The sequence below is a fragment of the Callithrix jacchus genome, chromosome 5, assembly GCF_049354715.1.
Source record: "Callithrix jacchus isolate 240 chromosome 5, calJac240_pri, whole genome shotgun sequence".
Lineage (NCBI taxonomy): Eukaryota > Metazoa > Chordata > Mammalia > Primates > Cebidae > Callithrix > Callithrix jacchus.
In genome coordinates, this window is record NC_133506.1 from 15,808,760 (window position 1) to 15,830,932 (window position 22,173).

At 36.4% G+C, this 22,173-nt stretch overlaps 1 protein-coding gene across 3 annotated transcripts in view; it reads left to right on the forward strand.

Moving 5' to 3' along the window:
• The window catches only part of PLCB1 (phospholipase C beta 1), a 735,221-nt gene that overhangs the window by 463,638 nt on the left and 249,410 nt on the right, over positions 1-22,173 (forward strand). For all 3 annotated transcript variants that reach the window (XM_078371332.1, XM_035302836.3, XM_035302835.3), the window contains one exon: positions 16,796-16,933. In XM_078371332.1, the coding sequence (XP_078227458.1) occupies positions 16,796-16,933 (138 nt within the window). The remainder of the gene's footprint in view (positions 1-16,795; positions 16,934-22,173) is intronic.

Below are 22,173 nucleotides of genomic sequence, written 5' to 3' on the forward strand. Positions count from 1 at the left end.
TGTGCCATTTTGCCTTCCCATCAGCATTTTATTTAATAAGTTCCTTTTCAGGTGGAATTTGTAAATATTGTCTCCCATTCTCTTGGTTTTTTTTTACTTTCTTGATAGTGTCTTTTGTAGCATGAAGTTTCAGTTTTTTATAAAGTTCAATTTATCTATATTTTATTTTGTTACTCATCCTCTTAGTTATGTAAGAAACCCCTACCTAACCCAAGATCTCAATTACTTATACCTGCGTTTTCTTCTAAGATCTTTATAGCTTTAGCTCTTACATTTAGGTCTATGATAAATTTCAACTTAATTTTTGCATATAGTGTAAGGTAAGGGTCCAAGCTCATTATGATAGTGATGACAAGTTTTATTTTAAATAAACATATTTTAATTTATGAAATTTGCTAATTGAAAAATCTTAAATGGTAGGCTATAAATATCTAAGAAATGTAGCTGTTTTTAGGTTTTCTAGGAAAATCAACCTAGGATTTATATTCGTGAGGAAGTATATACTTAAAATTTTTTTTTTAAGAAAAAAACCTTGTGCTTTGAAGGCTAACAAGACATGTATACAAGAAACTAAAATGATGCCATTGTCTGCCATCTTCTTGAATCCTTAGTTATAAAATTCAGGAAAATACTTTGGTTTTGATAAGTTTAAGCCTAAGTGTTAAAAAATTCTTATATAAGGTTTAAAATTAAAACTACATCAGTATCATTAATAAAAGGATCACCAAAAAAGATTTCCACTGTAGTCAGTTCATTCACATCAAGTTACCTAGTCAGCCTCAGTTGATTACCTCAAAATGTTAGAAGCCTGTATTCTGACTTTATTTTAATAATAATAAAAGAAAATCCTTCAAGTCCTAAAAACATGACTTTCTCATGTTGTTTACTTTGTAAGCCTGTAAAAACAATTTCTTTATAAGGACTAGGATAACCAGGAGGTCTAGTAATGTCAATTAAAAATGATTTTATTGATCAAATACAGTTTACAGAGTTTTATTGACTGAATGTGCAGGAAATATTCAGGGACTCTTCGATCAACTCTCTTAGTATTTCCGATGGTAGTTTGAGAACATTCCCTTAGCACTACGACTATATCTGCAGACTCTTAAGAGATGTATTAGCTGGGCATGGTGGTTCATGCCTATGGTCCTAGCTACTTGGGAGGCTAAGGCAGGAATACTTCTTGAGCCCTGGAGTTAGAGGCTACAGTGAGCTGTGATGGTGCCACTGCACTCCAGCTTGAGTGATGGAGGGAGACTGCCTCAAAAGGATAAATAAAACAAACTAAAATATATTCACCTCAAGTTTTCTCTGTTGAGAAACCAGCTAGCTTTTAAGGACATTTTTAATCCCCTTGAAAACAGTTAGGTGACCTTCTTCTGTGCTCCAAAAGCTCTTATTTCTTAATCCTAAAAAGATCTGCATATTTTTGTCTTCTACCAAATCATTAGAAGCTTGAGGGCAAAGACTGTGCCACATTCATAAACATAACCATTGTATGGAAAATGGTAATACAGGCATAAAGTTGGTTGAATGAATGAAAAAAGGTACAAATGAAAGAAGAAATGAAATGTATGTGTATGGTACTGGTAGAGCTCCTGGAATATTTATTTGCATATAGGTGAATCAATTATTTTAGGAAAGGTCACTTCAGTAAACATTCAGACTTTTCCTGGGATTCTATGACATAGAGATCCAAAAATCAGCTTTGAAGAAGGCAGATCTCAAGCCCTCATCTTTGCCATCCGTTGGATGGAGGAAGGATGGCATGGCAACAATGGCTGTTTCACTGCTCCACCCAACTCCCTGTAATAAAATTCCACAGATTTCACCAGGAAGTCCAACTGCACTCTGTTTTATGTATTCCAAGGGGATTAAATATCCTGTGCTCCATAGGTGCATTGGATTGTTGCAGATCCACTAAACCCCTAGATCTGTAGGTTACCCTAGACCCTTCTGCCCTAGTTATTGACTGAGCCACATGTATCAGGTGGTTTAGGTTTCCATAGCCTCCCCTGTGCTCTTGAGAGCTTTTAAAGCCCCTTCCCTATCAGAGCTTCATTACACAAAAATTAAACTACCAGCCTAATTAATGACACAGCCATACGTCCTGCTATAAGAAGGACATTTTCCGCAGTTGAATATTCTACCCCTGAGCTATACCCACAAGAAGGACATTTTCTGAGACAATCTGGAAAAAAGCAGCCATCTGTTAATGACTTTTCAGGAAGAATTTGGGGTTCTAACTAGATAACCACATTTAAGTGTTACCCTCAGACATGGTCCAGCTTAACATACGAGTGAGCAGAGACAGAACTGGATGTGAGGTATGTGTGTGGGTACAAGCCCATTCTGTTTGCTTTTATTTTTAACAATAAAGCAATAGAGCTTGGAACTATGGATATTGATTGGCTCTATTTTATACATGAAATGTCTAAATACCTGTCTATCTAAAAGAAACAATAATTCATATTGTAAGATTCTTATAAAAGGTTTAGTATTTGTAAGTCCTCATGTATAGATTGAAAAGAACTATTAGCATAAATCCCACTTGAAAGAAAATTTGATTATTAGTTGTTTTGAAAGATGAGTTTCTTTTTATATTTTTCTCAATATTACAATATGGAAATGAGGTCATGGTCTTGTAAACATTCATAAAGTATATAAAATGAAGAGAAAATAAATTCCTATAAATTGAATGTTTTTATAATGTCAAAATAAGGAAAGCTTTTTATACATCACAATAAATCAGAAAAATTACAGTGTAAATATTGATAAAACTGAATATCAAAAAATTAAACTTCTATAGGATAAAATACCACATCATCTGGCCTTAAATCAAATTATACATCTGAAAAAATATTACAACATATATATCAGGCAAAGGGTCAATAAACACTTAAACAGCCAAAAAAGGCTATTTATAAATCAATCAGAAAAAGAAGAACATCCTACTTGAATAGGGGAATTATAGCCATAACAGTTTCTACTCTAAAAGACATGTGAATTACCAATAAATAAGAAGATATAGTTCCCATAACTAGTCACTTTAAAACACAAATAAAAACAGTAACAAAATATTCTGGGTTTTTTTTCAGCAGACCGTCAGAGATGAAAAAATTGTCAATAACCAGTGTTGGTGATCTCATATGCTGTAGGCATCATAAGCTGATTTATTAAGACCCTTTGGCCCTGCAATTACACTCCAGAAATTTATCCTAAGTAAATTATCAATCAAGTATACAATTACAATTTTATACAGACACACACACACACACACACACACACACACACACACACACAGAGATGCTCGTTGGAGCACTGTTTATAATAATAAAAGCTGTCCAATGATGAGAAATGTGTTAAATAAATATGGTACATCTATATAGTAGAATTCTACAGAACCAATTGAGAGGATAATATATTTAAATATTTATAAATTTTTTATCAGTATATCAGTAAGCAATCAAGTTACAACTATGTTTAGTTTGGTTCCATTTATGTAAAATTCTCTCTCTCTCTCTCTCTCTCTCTCTCTCTTTCTCTCTCTTTGTATGTGTGTGTGTGTGTGTGTGTCTATGTAGAAAAATGTCTAGAACTGTACCATTCAACTAGGTGGCCACTGCCTCATGTTGCTACTTAAATCTAAATTAATTTAAATTCAACCAAATTAAAAATTGCAGGAGCCGCATTTCAAGTATTCAATAGATACATATGGCTAGTGGCTGCCAATTGGATAGCTCAGATTTGGAACTGTTCCAGCCTTACCAAAAGTTTCTATGGGCATACTAGTCTAGAAAGATGTTCTCTACCATGTTTTTAATGGTTGCTTCTGGGTAGTGGCATCTGGAATTAGTTTCATTGCATTAGACTTTCCTAAATTGCTTGAACTTTTTATGAGCATGCAGTAAATTCATATTCAGAAGCTTCTTTCATCTGAAAAAAATCACCTATGATTTCACCATGTAGAAATAAGCATTGTTAATATTACATAGTATTTCCTTGCAGTCTTTGTTCTAAATGCTCATAGTTGCACAGAATTAAAATATGTACACATTTTTAATATTGTTTTTATATCTAATACACCATAAGCATTGTATCTTATTCTTTAAAACTCTTCATAAACATTACTTTACAAAGCTGCATACTATTTAGTTTTATGTGCTTAAATGATTTATGTTATCTATGATTGCCTTGAATATACTAAAATATTTAAGAATTTTGCAAATTAGTTGGTTTTGGAAAATCAAACTTATAAGGAAGACAGAGATTTATAGTTCTTTTGTTATGTGTAGAGGACCATCTAATACATCACACTTTGGAGATGCTTTTTTTGTTCTAAATCACTATTCAAAACCACCTTCACAAGACATAGTAGCCTTAGAAATCAATGTTTTTGATAAAGGACCTTTATTATTCAAGTATCCACTTTTCCTGCTGAATGCAAGAATGCACAGAAATCTTTGGTACTATTCATCTTCTGAAAAGATTCATCCAAAATGTGTCACCTCTCTTTGAGTCCCTTTAGAAAGTGTTCTTTGATGGACATACTTCATTTGGCTCTCCTGGAAGACATTTTGATAAATATAAAATGACTTTAACACAGGAATCAAAGGGGAAAAAAATGCAGGATTAAAGAAAAATGATCTGAAATCCATGGAAGAGGAGAATATGTAACAAATCTACTTGACATCTTGCTCTGCAAGTTGCTTTTGCTGTATTTGAACTCCTATCCAGAATCAAACTGAAATCCGGAGCTTTGTGTTCTATTCCATTCCCTGGTACATAAAACTTTCCAATCAGATTTCTGTTTTGCCAGGAGGAATGCCCCAAAGCTTCCTCAGACTTCACATATCCAAAACCGAATTTATAATCATACCATCTACTCTTCCCCAACAGGGTCCTTCTCCAGGTCTCCCTGCCTCTCTTGACTACAATTCCTTTCTCTCAGTTACGAAGTCCAGAAACCAGGGGTTATAACTGACACCTCTATTTCTTCAACCCCCAAACTCAATCCAGTCATCAAGTCAAGCTGATTTTGCTTCTTACATATCCCTCCAATTCTGTCCCCCACATTCTAGCAAGTGACATTCCCTCCATCCCTCCTTTAAAGCCATTTGGTGGCTTCCCCTTGCTTGAGGGCTCAGAATGCCTTAGCAAGAACAAACCTTACCTCCTTGTAGAGTCTGGCACTCTACCTATCCAGCTTCATTTCACTCAACCTTCTCCACTAGCATTTAATTTTCTCATCCTTGCTGCTTTTTCTCCTACCATAAGACACCTGCATAACATGTTCCTCCACTGCTGGAAGTGCTTCTTACTATCCCTCCTTCATCTAAAACTCTTCTGCATCTTTCAAATTTCAACTCATCATATATTTCTTTAGGAAAGTCCTCTCTGATTTCATTAATTATGTTAGACTCAGCTACTAAACTCTCTTGCACACATTAATGAGGCTGTTTTATTAATTTAATGCCCGTTTCCTCGCGAAAATGTAAGCACCTGTTTTTGTTCACCAATGTAGCTCCATCAACTAGTACAATGCCAAATAAATAGTAGGGGCTCAATAAATATTTGTTCACTGGTTGAATAAAGACCAAGAGGCAGATGCTCCCAAGCACAAGGAAAATGTTGAACCTTCTACAAAAGGGTCTTGAAGCATTGGTTAACAGCAGAGCTTCTCTAAAGAAACAGATTATCTCATGAGAAGAAAGCTGCCTAACTCATCATACTTTATAGTGAATTTCCCTTTGACTAGGACCTAATTACATTTCCCTTTGACTAGGACTGTACTATATGTACTGCACTCAGTATTCCCCAAGAATAGTCTCTATCTGAGATATAGAGCCCAGGAGGCTAGAATCTTCTCGACAGGACCATTCTTGGGGAATACTCAGAGTGGATTCTATTTACATTTCTCAGTAAGGCCTAAGGAGAGAGATCTTGAAAGCATTCATGATGCAATCTCCTTCTGGGAAGAAGAAAGACAGATGGGAGCTAAAAATTGATGCCAATAAGAGACTTGGGGCAATGCTGTTCAAACTGAGGCCTTTCCCTGCTTCCCAAGAGCAAAGAGTCACCCTTCTACTACCTTTTAAGACTTACAGACCACCTCTAAATGCGACTCAGTGTGCTGGAGCCAGCTTGTCCCACTTCATGATAGCCAAGTGTTAAATGTTTGCTAAATTTGCTACAGATTGATACACACAGCCATTATGATAAAATAAATAATTTAAACTTACAGATAAATAAATTATATTAAAATGCAGGTAATGAGTACTCAAAACTCATCACTTTCTAATTATTTTATTAAATGTTATGATTAAGTATGATTTCGAGGCTACTTATACCGTTGTAGTTGTGTGGTGAAATAGTGTACTAGTGCTGATCTTTTTCCAATTCTGAATTCAGTGAGGTCATCAGGATGGCTTGAATTTGGCTATGTTGGGAATATTTACACCACGGAAAACAGCAAATGCTAGCATTTGTGGGTCCAGAGGCTTTTGCTGTTGTTGTTGCTTGGGGGTTTTTGGTTTTGGTATTTTTTTTGTTTGTTTCAATTTGTTAAAAGCCTGTTGTTAAACATTTACCAGCATACCACAAGAGGCAACAAATTCATGGCCCAATGTAATCTGCCTTTTTGTACTAAATTGTTGAAATTATGTAGCAATACTAGGAAATGTTAGGTTGAAGTGAAATTGTAAATCAATCTTCCAGTTATCTAAACCACATTTCTTCTAAACTACATTTCACAAAAAGGTATTAGGTAGGACTTGTTCAAGAAAAAAAAGAGAGTATATATATCCTTTTAATCCCACACTGTATACTATTTTTTGAGTACCTAAGATAGTGTTTGGTATAAATTAACCATATAGAAAATATCTGAATAAATTAATTATAGAAGTCAAGAAGTGTAATAATTTGAGTTAATCCTTGACAACAGGATGGTTTGAATTCTCTTCAAAATGAGTGACATTATAATTCATTTCAAAATATTTTATGCATTATATATCTTCTTAGGAAGATGCAAGAACACTTGACTTTCCAGTGTCCAAAGATTTAAAAAATCTGGGAAAACATTGGTGGGGGAGAAAAATGAGTCTTTAATGAGGGGGAAGAAGAGAAAAAGGTGAAAAAAGTAAATGAGGTTTGAGAACAAAGGAAAAATAATTGCCTAAAAATTAATCGGTGCAGGCCAACAAGTAAATGCAAAGAAGTGACTAATGTCCTGGGAATATTTACTGTTTTTGTAAATTTTTTTTTAATTAAAAGAGCTTTACACTCCTTAAATTTCCTTTCCATTCCCTATTTAGAATTGTACTGGCTGGGTGCAGTGGCTCACATCTGTAATCCCAACACGTTAGGGAGGCAGAGGCGGGAGGATAGCTCAAAGCCCAGCAGTTTAAGACCTGCCTGTCCAACACAGCGAGACCCTGTTTTCTACAAAAAAGAAAAAAAAACCCAACAAGTTAGAATTGTACTGACAATTCTGGTGATAATACAATCACGTAACATAACTGACAATAGACACAATCACATAACTCTCAAGATTTTTTTTTCTTGTTGAAAGTTGAGGTCTTAGAGATGACAACTTTGGTCTTCATGTATAATGTGTTTCGACAGATCAATAGTAAGGGATTTTAGAAGACGCTTTCTTACTTTCACCTCAAAAGAAACCCCCCCACAAAAGCAATACTGAAGACAGAGCTTATTTAGATGTAACTAGTTATTCCTTATAAAAGTAGACATCAAACCTTGTCAAGGCCTTGAATTGTTAAGATCTTTATATCCCTGTGTTTCTGAAGGTATAATACATGATTGGTTTTTATGTATTATAGAATATGGTTAACCCATGTGTATCTAGAGTAACAGAAAAGAGATATAAATAAAACAAAGGAAATAAATCTCAAAATCAAATAATATTCTATCTTGGAATATTTTTATAACTTTCAGCAAATATATATTCACATCTATATTTAGCTTTATAAATAAATTAGGCATTTACTTCAGACTCCTTTAGTTACCTGCAAGTTGCCTAATTTTCAAAGCTAGTTAAATGAAGAACCAGAAACAGAAAAGTTCTAGAAATAATTTGTCCTTTAGCACTCTGTAAATTAAGCTTCCCATGGAAAAGTGAATTAATGGAAAAACAAAATGCAAATGCATATGCAAACGTTTAGAATACAGGCAGTCAAATGCACACAAACCATGAATGTCTACCTAAAAGTGCACACAAATATACGAACTGATTGACAAATCTCAAAGTAAGTAAACAGATATACATAGATATACTAAAATGTTCTATTCTTCTGGAACCAACCCAAATGCCCATCGATGATAGGCTGGACAGGGAAAATGTGGCACATATACACCATGGGATATTATGCAGCCATCAAAAACGATGCGTTCGTTTCCCTTGTAGGGACATGGATGAACCTGGAAACCAATCATTCTCAGCAAACTGACACAAGCACAGAAAATCAAACACCGCATGTTCTCACTCATAGGTGGGTGTTGAACAATGAGAACACATGGACACAGGGAGGGGAGCATCGCACACTGGGGTCTGTCGGGGGGGAAATAGGGGAGGGACAGCAGGGGGTGGGGAGTTGGGGAGAGATAGCATGGGGAGAAATGCCAGATATAGGTGATGGGAAGGAAGGCAGCAAATCACCCTGCCATGTGTGTACCTATGCAACAATCTTGCATGTCCTTCACATGTACCCCAAAACCTAAAATGCAATAAAAAAAAGTTCTGGTCTTTATAAGAGATTAAATTATTCAGTATATTTCCCCCATATTGTCTTTCATTTTCATTTGTAGAACTTTTCAGTGTCTGGTTCTTCCATCTAAGTAGCATTGAAAATTAGACACCTTATATTCTCTGAGCTTCAACTTAGTTTCCCTTCAAGGTGGATGATAATAGCAATGTCTGGTCACCTTACATCATTACTGTGGTGACCAAACTCAAATCTGCAAACTCTAATGTATCTAATGTATCACATATACATAAAGAATTAATACATTTTTGTGGTGACTGACGTGATTGATTACTTATTTTAAGTATGCCACCAGCTATTAATGTTTATTCAAGTACTCATAGCTTGTTATATGCAGCTCTGAGCTCTTAACATATAATGATTCATTTATTTCCCATAATAACCTTTTTAAAGGGACACTACTATTATCCTCATCCCACAGTTTGGAAGACTGAGGCACAGAATGATTAACAAAACTTTCAAAGGTCACATTGCTTCAAGTGGCAGAGCCAGAACTCAAAGCCAGACAGAATGCAGGCCGTCTGGCAGGGCATGGTGGCTCACATCTATAATCCTAGCACTTTGGCAAGCTGAAGCAGACAGATCGCTTGAGGCCAGGTATTCCAGACCAGCCTGGCCAACATAAGTAAAACCTGTCTCTACTAATAATACAAAAATTAGCCAGGTGTGATGGTGCATGCCTGTGGTTCCGCTTATTCCAGGTCTGAGGACTAAGAATCGAGTGATCCCATGAGGTAGAGGCTGTAGTGAACCCAGATTGCACCATTGCACTCCAACCTGGGTGACAGAGCAACTCTGGCTACTGCCCTGGCCATTAAAAAAATAAAATAAAATACAGGTTGTCTGCTGTTTCCCTCCATGTGTCAAAAGCCTGTAGCATAGATGGTGGATTTTCTGAACAAACAGAGCATTGTGTTTGTTGTTATTAATAAACTGTCATTCTCCTTTTTTGATATGTTTGATTTTAAAGTACGTTCTGAGGTTCTAGAAGCCCCTTTGGCCCATCTAACTATAGCAAAGTACAATGGAAGGAAGCAGATATCATTATAAAATAGGAACAATTAAACCTCACCAGAAAGAATTCATCAACTAGGGAAGTGCTGCGAACTCACTGCAAAGGTATCTGTGCATTCTATTAACAAACAGGCATTGTTATGATACCTAGAAGCGTTGACCTTGGATGAAAGTTGAAGGGGAATATCATGCTTTTCATGCTTTGTTGGCGGTTTAAACAGAAAGGCATATAGGATCCTAATTGTCTGCTTTGCACACACTGTTACCCCTCAGGGTATGTGGATTTTTATACATTGCAGTGTTAAGGGCCGTGCATACAAATTTTGCTGGCAGACAGGTGGTAGCATATGTCAAAAAAGACTAGGGGGATAGTTTAAAACATGGCTGAAAAGCTGTCTAGAATTTTTAAGTTTGACAAATACTGACTCGTTGAGGAGGAAAAAGCTAACTACTTTTTCCATTGACTCGTTTTCAAATTGCTGTATATTTCATGCACTGTTATTTTCAGCAAGGATGATTGTACAAATAATGATTAAACTTGACCATTTAGCTTCCACTTTTTTCTAGAAAGGCAAGCACTTCCATGAGACCATCTTTCTTTCCTATTTTGACTTTTCATATGGATAATTTCATTTTTTTTAAAACTGCCTAAAATATCACTAAATGGTGTAACTTGGATGATTGCTACTTATTTAAGTTTTATTCTGCCAATTGAACTAGTTGCACTATTTTATATGAACTGCATCAAATTGGATATACTTTGTAACACAGTATGATATGGAGAGGGCTTAGAGTTTACTATCAGATGTACTTGGATTCAAACCTCCCTTTACACCATTTGATCAAACTGAGCAAATTATTTCATGTTTCAGCACCTCATGTGAAATTGGAATAACAGTAACTCTCTGTGTTAGTCTGCAGATTAAATACGGGGAAGATACAGAACAGCTAGGGTGGTGATTGACAGTCACTAATTAGAACTTGTTGTTATATGTACTAATTTTATAGAGAACTGAACAGAGTTAAGAGTCTAGTAGCCTATCTGATGAAATTCTTTCAATTGTCAATCCCATAGAATACATGAAGATTAATCAATATCAGGATAACATTTCTTTATTTCTTATAATCACTGATTTAATGTTGTAACAGGTGTATTCAATCCGTTCAGAGGTTTGCGCTTCAGTTACCCCAGATGGTAAACCGCTAATTAACACAGTCTTTATAGACTGTCTTCCCCCCTTGTCTTACTTCCCTGTGCCTCACTGTGCTTTTTTCAGTCATTTCCAAAATAGTTTACTTGTCCCCAGATCTTTGACGTGGGTTGACTTCTGGGGCATCCAGGCAAAGATCCTGTCTGCCAAGGATGTGTATTGCGACCTGGGAAACTATTAGGTTGGTGCAAAAGTAATTGCAGTTTTGCCATTACTTTTGCACCAACCTATTAGCTCAGGTAGTGCAACTTTTTGAAATAGATAATAGCAGCATTTGCCCAGCTCTGAAGTTGTCTTTCTTTTAGACATATCCACATTCTAGTCTAATTTACTTGGTCCAAGGACTAGGGGTACTTTATTTCAGTACTTTTTTCTGCTGCTTCTATGGTCAGCCTGCTTGAATGCTCTCCAGCAGTCCCTTTCTTATCTTTCCTTCCTTCCTGGCTCTTGAAACTGCATGAAACTAGATCTGGCCTTGTTCCTGGAGATGAGGAAAACCTAGGATGCTATTTAGGGATGCTCCTTTAACTTATTTATCTCTTCTCGGTGACCGCTTCCAAGCACAATCAAACTTTTAGCTCCTTGGGAACTCTGGGGAACTCTTAGCTTTCCTGTTTGTGAACCTGGAGAATATTTTTCTGGATGATCACCTTCATGTTTCTTCTATTTTTTTTTTCTTTTAGATTTGAATAGTGTGTTCACTTTAACTCAATCAATTCAAGCCTGACAGCTTCAAACTACTTTATTTTGGATGAAGATGCATGGCTAAGCTAACTACATTTTTCTTCTTCATCAACAGATTTCTGTACTTACACAGTGACTTTACAAATTCATCAATATTCCATTCCAAAACAAATATGAATGCTCTTGTTATGGTAATACCACTGTGGGATATGAAAGGGCAGTCCTCGACCAGCTCTTTTTTTTTCTAGTATGTATCCATAGTTGCTTTTCTTTGCCATAGTCAGTCTGTTCCCCTTCCACTCCCTCTAGTTAAAGAAATAGCTGAAAAATATTTAAAGACTTTCCATCTGTTACTTGCAGAAAAAGAATACTTAAACAAGTAACATCCTCCACATCTTTTGCTCTATTTAGAAGAATATTTACAGCACCATATTTCAAAGTCATCATCAATGCAAGTGGATAGGCATCTTCTCTATAAATGCTAACTGGCTATGTGAGCTGCCTAAGCCACTGGTACACCCTGGTGAATAGAGTGATATCCTTCATCATACTCGTATATAAAAGAAAGAAGCCTTGAATATGAGAGGTTTAAGGATAAGCATTGAATCAAAGGGAATTTGTTAGTCTGTGTTTTATTTTTTGAGATGCAAATGTTGAATTCAAGGGCTTGATGGGAAACCAGTCTGGACGTAAATGTATATCTTTCCTCTACAATGAAATTGAATAAAGCATAGTAAGTCGGCTCTGCCTTCAAAGAAAAGGTAGCTTTATCATTATGAAGCCAAATCATACAAATCTCACTTAAGTATGAGGAATCCATTTCTTTCCTTTCCAACTGTTGTAATGAGTGCTACTGGAAAGACTCTTACATGCCTGATGATTGATAGGAATGGATTTGAGTTACATCCATATAACTGTAATTCAGATTGAGAATATTGCATTAAGTGCAGGGAATCAAATTAACTTATACAAATCATTGAATAAACCTAAAATCTAATAAGGATACATTTCATGAGGATGAAAAAAATGAATAAGGTATATTTTCTGCACCATAGATGTTTCTGGTATCAAAAATGAAATCTAAAGGTCTTGTAAAGATGTCTTACTTTGTAGATATTTGGCATACAAATAAAATAACCTTTTTAAAAAGTGATATTAAAAAGTAAGAGTTCAAACTGGCATTTAATTCTTTTTTTTTAAATCATCTATTAGCTTGTGTTTATTCCTTCCATTAATTTATAGTATTTTGAATGAAATAATACAGCAACACATGCTGTAATTGAGTCCTTGCTTCTTAGATGTAGAACAGTCTTTACTTTCTTCTGTAGCCAATTACCTGAAAATGGGAATCATCAACATGAGCTTTAACAAGAGCAAGACTCAACTTTCTTTGCAACAGACATGAAGTAATTTAATCACAAATCCTGATGATTGAGAGAAAATGAATTTACTTAGTCAGACAGTCTCTCTTTGGTAGCACTTATGGGAACAGAAATGATCTAGATTTAACTTTAAAAGTGGAATTCAACTATAGCTGCCAGGATTCTGAGTTGGTCTGGTTAATTCCAGCTGTGGACATACATCTAGGATATTCTCTGCAGAAAGGAGGACTTGAGTGACAGCTTAGCAAAAAATATGAAATTCCAGGTTCACCTCACCTCTTACTTTTTCTGAGCTGTGTTCTTTAGTTTTCTCCAACAGAGAAATTGAACTATTTTACAGAGTTATGGAGATAGTGTGTTTTCTTTGTAAAATATTTAAAGAAGTGATGTCAATTGCAAGGATAAAAAAATATTTGAGTCTGGTAGTAACGCAGGCAGGTAAATCCTTCTCTGGAAACTTCCTAAGAAGTTTAGTCTGTGAGAAATACTCAGATATGAAACTCTTTGGTAGAATAGCTTTGGCAGATGAGGTGGTTTGCATGCAAATTGTCTATCAGTTTTTGTTATTGTTGCTATTTTGATTTTGTTTGTTTTTGAAACACAGCCACCCATTTCCCAAGAACTGAGAATATCATACTCTAGAAACAACCACTTTTTAGACATCTGTTTTCATCAAATTCCTTTACCTACAAAGTCCTCTAAAAACGTGGTGCATTTGTAGTTTGTCCTTCCCGACAATCCCCTCTTTGTGTATTCCCTGAAAGTCTGAAAACAACCGAGGACAACTTGAAGGTTCAAGTGTCTTTCTTAGTCTACCCTTTGCATATCAATATGCCCAACAATGAGTTTTACTCAAAAATAGGTGAGTTATTGAGTACAAGGCAAATAAAAAGTGAACTTCTTTCTTAAAGGAGAATTAAAATCAAGTTTGGTGTTGATAAAAATGAAATAAATGAAGAAAAAATACAAGTTTAAAGATAAAATGATCAGTGGTGGAAAAGAAAGTAAAACATAGTTTAAATTAATGTGCTTCATCACTGAAAAAGGATGTTAGTAAGAAACTTGGCTCATTACACACTTTAAATTCTCTGTTTACATTCAAAACAATATGATTTTAAAACACTGTGGTTTCTTCTGAGTAAATTTTCCTCAAATCTAACTGTTCCTTCAGTTCATTCACAATAACCTTTTAAATATTTTTCCAAATATTAACTATCCCAGATGTAATCATGCAATGAGTCCTCAAATACCCACCCCTCAGATTCAAACAGCATCATCATTTTACCAGCCTGTTTCATCCACCCAATCCCAAACACCACCTGTAAATGCTTGATTATAAATTTCTAATTATATAAAGTCCAATAGTCTTTTAAAAGATATAAAACACCTGTAATCCTAGCACTTTGGGGGGCTGAGGCTGGTGCATTAGCTGAGACCAGCCTGGCCAACATGGTGAAACTCCATCTCTACTAATAATACATAAATTAGCCAGACATGGCAGCGCCCACCTGTAGTTTCACCTACTCCAGAGGCTGAGGCAGGTGAATTGCTTGAACCTGGGAGGCGGAGGTTGCAGTGAGCTGAGATCACACCACTGCACGGCAGTCTGAGTGACAGAGCAAGATTCCATCAAAAAAATAATTATTTTATATATATATATATATATATATATATATATATATATATATATATGCAACAATTACCAGGAAAACTTTTCAAAGATTCCAGAAAGAATTGGTCATGTTTCTTATAAATTCTTAGTGGGAATTTCAGAAGCTCTTTCCCAGAATTGTTTTCTAATCTGAGTACCTACTCTGGGTGATCTTTACCTGCCTTTAGTTCCTATATCTTAAGGATGATTCAAGAGAATTCCTGCCCCCCACATATGGTGTCTGCAATTCTGAGAGGTGGTGATCTTTAACCAATTATATATTTATCAAGTTTTGAGCAAACATGTTTTGAATGGACATGAGAATTATGTGGTAAAATAGTGTAGACTAAACAAAAGATTCTTGGGGGAGAAAAAAGCCAGAGGATGAGTTGTGCGGCTATCACTGGAAGGAAGGAAAGGGTCCAATGCATAGATTCAATTCATTTCCAAATATTTTCCCACTGAAGATTATTGAGTTAGATATACTGATGGACTCTATAATCACTGATTTAAAACTTGTGATTTATAATTATAAGTTTCAGATGATTTCTGAGAATGCTTTTTCTCTTCTGAATATACCAAAAAGAACCCCACAAAATTACAGGTACTGATATGTTTTCTCTTTGAAACTTGTCTAAATGGTGTTCAAAAACTTCAGTGCAATTAATCAATTCATAAAATACCTTGTTATCAATGTTTAATTCGCCTTCACAAAACATTCATTCTTCCTGACCGTTCTCCCTTAATCTTTCATTAATGATAGAGTGCTAAATGTTTCCCTTTTTGCAATTACTGTTTATTTAATAAAACTTTTGCTGTAGACCTCTCCTTTTCTGGGTCATGCAAATGGATGCCTTTGTGGTAGCATTTGATCTTTCTAGGAGACTTGATGTGCTTGATACGCTTTCAACTTGTAACTGAGATTGCAATTTCAGTTATATTCGGCAGAACTTCGAAATGGGATTTTCTTTCTTCATAACTCTCCTGAAAATGTGGCTCTTCAGGCAGCCAAACAGAGAAAGTTTTATTAACTAAAGAGAAAATTTCTGGTACCAAGTAAAGTAGCTCAGCTGGAAAGGTTTTGTTTTCTTTCGTGTGTGTGTCTGTGTGTGTGTGTGTCTGTGTGTGTGTGTTAACATCTATTTCTTTATAAGGATGAGGTCAGAATAACCAGTCTAGGTAAGTAATCAGGCCCTGTTGGCCCAGTATGTAGCTAAATAAATAAGAAAGTAAGTGTATTCTTGGCTCAGAAGCTAGCCAGCAAATTTGCTAAGTGATTGATTTGATGCTAATTTTCTGCCTGGACTTCTCATTTCCGTCTAAGCCTGTCCTATGGGAGGAAATCAATTCAGCCAAACTGACTGAGCCCTATTTTAGGTTTTACTTTGAGCTTTGAATGTTTGGAACACTCCCTTTCCCAGCAGGACTGTATCTCCAAAGGATTTCCACTTATTATGACCTCAGAGAATGCAACTTGCTCTGAAAAGACTGCAGAAGTTCCCTATATCCAAATCCCAATACATTCTGAGGACAGAATTGAAATCAACATATGCACGGCAGGCACCATGGTTTTGCTCACACTAATGCCCTTTATCTTTGCATCAGTACTCAGTGTTGGAGCAGGTCCATGCTGAGTGCCGGGACTATGTTTCTTCCCTAGCCATAGGTAGGCATTCTCATATTTTAATTTCAGAATAACCGCTTTCCTTGTCTTAGTGCATTCAGGAATTGATGAGAAGAATAGAGATTTTTCATTGCAATACACAATTTATGTGATGATTGCAGGAAAGAGAGAACCATGGCACATAAAAAATGTGTGATAGGATCCCAGAAAGAGCACTTAACTAAAGGCTATAAGTCTTGAGCCAGAAATTGTCTCTCCAGTACTTCTGGGCAAGTTGCTTTATCTCTCTAGGCCATTTGTAGGATGGGAGCCTTGAACTCCTGCAAGTTTCTAGTAAGAATAAAAGCAACTTTGTTTTGAAATCGTTCGAATCCAACGGAAGTTGAAGTTATGCTATCACATTGGAATCTCTAGTTATAGACTAATTTTTTTCAACATTTATTATCCAGGACCCCAAATTACGTGAACTTTTGGACGTGGGGAACATCGGGCGCCTGGAGCAGCGCATGATCACAGTGGTGTATGGGCCTGACCTCGTCAACATCTCCCATTTGAATCTCGTGGCTTTCCAAGAAGAAGTGGCCAAGGTATGGTGAATGGAACCCACTAAAGGTTATCATCATGATCTGAATCCTTGAGATATCATATTAATGCCTGCAAAAGACTGAATTTTTGTCATATTTGAATGTGTTAAAATTTCACCTAAAAATAATTTAGCTGCCAAGTGCAATTAAAACACTTCCGAATAATGGCATCCATTTAAGAATTATGACCTTTTTTCATTAAGAATAAGGCATTTAGCCGGCTGCGGTGGCTCATGCCTCTAATCCCAGCATTTTGGGAGGCCGAGGCAGACAAATCACTTGAGGTCAGGAATTCAAGACCAGCCTGGCCAACATGTTGAAACCCTGTCTCTACTAAAAATACAAAATTACCCGGGAGTAGTGGTGGGCACCAGTAATCCCAGCTACTTGAGAAGCTGAGGCAGGAAAATCACTTGAACCCAAGAGGTGGAGGCTGTAATGAGCCCAGATTGAACCACTGCACTTTAGCCTGGGTGACAGAGCAAGAGTCCATTTCAAAAAAATAAAAATAAAAAAATAAGGCATTTGATATTGTTTCTTTGCCAAACATAATACAGATAAAAACACATTCTATTTCATCTAAACACTTTCTCCCAAGTCATTCTCTTTTAGCCTCAGCCCTATGCCACTTCTAAGTCTATCTCATTTCCAAGGGGGACAGACATCTTCAGCCCCCTTTAAACTTCTTAATCCCTGTGTAGCACCTAGCTTACCAAAATCCATGTAGTAGTTAATTAATATGTAGAAGAATGAAAAAATAACACTTTAAAACAAAAATTTTAAATAATAATAAAAATAATACTTAAATAAGAACAAATAATAATTATTCAGTTATGGACTAGAAAGATAAATCAGATATGGTCCACTCATTGAGGAGCTGCTATTCCACTAGGACTCAGCCTTTCAAATACTTACAAAAATAGCTAGAAAACAGGTATAATACAGCAAACAAGAAGCTGTGAACATCTAGGACCCCTGGGTTCATGTGTAATGCTTTCTCTAGAAATGTCCAATTGCCATTAAAAGAATACTGAAATGAACATATTTAAAGAAGAGCTTTCTTTTTCTGTGTTTTTAGTTTGTAGAATACTAGTGATGGTCCTTCTCCATCATTTAACTTCCTTCAAGAATTGAGATTATGAATCTAAGAACACTTTGAGTTCTGCATATAATGTACATGCCTTACAGAGCTTCTCGTGTCATGCATCACAACTACAGAGTCACTTCACGTCGGTGTGCATTGTCTGAGTATGGTGACCTACAGTTTTTAACCCTCAGTGCTCTGATGATTTTCTGAGCTATCCCAGATGTATCGGCCTGGTTTCTAATTCATTAGTGATTATTGACAGGGATTTATGTCTAACCTTTACTTAATATTGACTTCAATTATTATAACAGAATGCATAAAATGCCAGCCAGTTTTAATATTCTAAGATCGTTAGAAACTACTCTTTCCAAGTATGTTATAAATGAAATCTACTTTCTCTAAGAACCAAGTTACCCATTTATTTCTGTAGTATTATTTACAGTTGGAGAGATTTCAGCTCAATGAACATTGTCTATGTGGCAACATTGTACTTGTTCTGCAATAGCACTTATTCTGGTATCTGTTTGTAACATGTTGGGTTTCATATACGTTTTTCTATATATGAATGGACAGTTGGATGGATAAATGAATACAGAAAGAAACAGATTCTGAATGTTTGCAAAATATTTTTAAAATATCTTTTTTTTTTTTTTTTTTTTTTGAGATGGAGTTTCGCTCTTGTTACCCAGGCTGGAGTGCAATGGCGCAGGCGCAATCGTGGCTCACCGCTACCTCCGCCTCCTGAGTTCAGGCAATTCTCCTGCCTCAGCCTCCCGAGTAGCTGGGATTACAGGCACACGCCACTATGCCCAGCTAATTTTTTTGTATTTTTAGTAGAGACGGGGTTTCACCATGTTGACCAGGATGGTCTCAATCTCTTGACCTTGTGATTCACCTACCTCGGCCTCCCAAAGTGCTGGGGTTACAAGCGTGAGCCACTGCGCCCGGCCTTAAAATATCTTTCCCCCAAAACAAGTATATTCCTTTTTTAAAAAGGGACCAGTTTGTGAGATGTACTAAATCTCAATTAAAAACGTATAATAAATGACAGTGACTTTCAGGGAAGCATTTGCTAAGAGTGAATATATTAATATTACACATCAATCTGCATATCTTAAGTTGCATTAAGCCTTGGCACAGTCCTATTTAAAATATATTCAATTTCCTTCTCTCTGTGGGTTCCTATTCACTAAATTTCCTTAAGGATTTTTATCTCCAATCCCTGTAAAAATCCCCATCAGGAATATATCTGTAGAGATTTTCCCAGCACCTACTTGATGTTCCCAGTATAATTAATGAAGCTGTGGAGAATATTTTGCCTTCCTTGGTTATGATGTTCTATAGAATATCCCCTTCCCCTTGCCCCTCACCCCACTGCAATTGCTTAGCCAGAAATTTAAGATTTCCAAGTACCACTGTTATCTTGCAGCATCACATATCGGAGTCACCTAGGGTGCTTGTTAAAACACAGATTATTGGTCCCCAGACCCAGCAGTTCTGGGATGGAGCTTGAGCATCTGCATTTCTAACTGGTTCCCCTGTGATTCTAATGCTGCTGGTCCAGACACCACATTTTAACAATCTCTTCCTTAGAGAAGCTTGGGCACAGTATTACCAGATCTTGAATTTTCTTCTAAAAGGAGCTGGAGAATCCATGAAAGATGTTAAATAGTGGCAACAGTTGTTTAAAAACACCATGTGAGCCAAAAAACACAACTGTGGTCTGAGTAAGACCTGGGGGCTTCCACTTGGCAGAGTTTTGGTCTAGATTCATATTAAGTAAGAAAAACATTGTGCTAAATAAAACCTCGGGTCCTGACCACTGAATACAATGGAGAAAGCACATAACATTATCTTGCAGAGCAGAATCAGCACTCCCCACCATATTTGTTCATTCTCTAACTTCCAAACCATTCTTCGAGCCCTCTGGGTGCCTAAGAAATGTCCCCTTTTAGCACAACCTTTTTCAGTAGACAGAAAGCCATCTGTCCCCTTAATGGTCATTGTGGAAATTTTTCAAAAGTTTTACAATAGCCACTTTTTTGTGACTTAGATTGGATCCTATTCTTAACCACAGCATCTCACATCCACTGTAAAGGAAAGAGAAACAGAATAATATAAAAGAAAATCTTTTGGATGTCTCCAGGTTCCATTTTTAAACATGTAACTTGAAAATTAAAGAAGAAGGGAGACAAATCATGCCTTTAGGCCAAATTTAAAAGTCAAGAAGAACATGATGGCTGCACAATGTTCTACAAGTTCATTGTACCCATTCAACCCATTGATTAAACAAATGCAAACATTCAACCCATTGATTAAACAAATGCAAACCAAACGAAGGAGAAACTACTGCTGGAGGAGACAAATATGGGGGATTTTCCTTGCTGAAAAAAGTAGAACTTTGTTGCAAATAAAATATGTTCCCATGAAAGGCCATAATTTTGACTCTTTTTTGGAAGGAGCTAAGCAGGGGAGAACTTATATTCATAAGTCCTGAAATTCAGGACCCAGGAAGGAACACAGTAAAGGGGAGAGAGCACTAGAGATGTCTATAAATCAGAAATGTCACCATTACTCTTCTGCCAAATGAATATGAGCCTTCAAGCCCTTAGACGGTTTGGATACATTCTTCATCCATAAAATGAAGACCTTGGATTCATTCACTCATTTATTCAACAGCATTTTCTTAAGCCTTCCACAATGTGCCAAGTCCTTGCTGGGCATAAAGCAGTGAAGAAAACAGATAAAACCCCTTGCCCATGTGGAGCATACATTCTAGTGAGGGAGACACTATAAATAAAATAAAGAAGTAAGACACACAGTGTATTAGGAAGAGATACTGATATTTACAAAAATGAAATAGGGAAGTAGAGTGCAGTAGAAAAGGGCATTAAATAGGGTGGCCAGTGCAGTCATCTCTGGGAGGTGACACTTAAGCAAAGATTGGAAGGATGTGAAGGAGCAAGCCAGGAGGATATCTAGAGAGATAGCACTGCACTTAGAGGGAACAGCAAGTGCAAAAGCCCTGAGGCAAAAGATAGTCCAGTGTACTTTAGGCACAGCCAAGGGCGAGCGTGACAGCAGCTGGGTAACCAAGATTGAGGGAAGGTAGTAGCAGAGGGGACTGAGGAGGCACCTGCAGTTGACTTTGCTGTGGGGTGGTATAGACTTTTGAAGGACTTTGGCTTTGACTGTGAGTGGGATGGAAGCTGCGAGAGAGTTTTTAACTGAGGACAGATGTGATTTGACTTAATATTTAATCAATACTGGACTGCATGGGAAAGGGGCAACAATGGAAGCAAGCAGATCCATTACTAAACTATTGAAATATTTAGGTGAGTTGCTAATGACTTAGACCAAGGTGGAATGTGGAGGAAATTAAAAGGAAGCCAAATTTATATGTATATATGTATACACACACACACACACATATTCTAGAGGAATTTCTTATAAAGAAATTCATAAGCATAAATTCATATGCTTATGAATTTTATGTTGCATGTGAAAGAAAGGTTCATGGAATCAAAGATGATGTTAAAGTTTTGGCCCAAGAGGCAAATAGAGAAATACCATTTACTTGCAAATGGAAAATATAAAATAGAACTTTTTGTTTAGGAATACATAGGAGTTTTGGTCGTGTTCAGTTTGAGATTATTATTAAATACTCAAGTGGGGATTTTGAGTAGGCAGTTGGATATATGAGCCTGGAAATGAGTGCCAAATATAATGTGTAAATTTGGGGGTCATTGGGTATTTGATTGTATTAAAACGTCATCATACTTTTTAATGAAGCTGGATGAGATTAGCCAGGAAGTGACTGTAGACAGAGGAGATGTGCAAGGCCTGAACCATTGACACTCCAACATAAAAAGATAAGAAAGAAGCAGAAAAAAGGAGGCTGAGAAGAGGCAGCCAGTTAATGCCATGCTCATGGGAACTGAGCCAGATTATTTAATGTTTTATTGAAATGTAGCATACACAGAAAAGTGCACAGATCCTTACTCTACTCCCTGATGTAGTTTGGAAAGGGGACCTATCCTCATAATCAACATCCAGATTAAGAAACAGCATAACCAGCACCCAAGATATCCATCCTCCTAACTGTACCTCTGTATTGGCTGTTAATATTATAGATTAGTCTTGTCTGTGTTAAAAC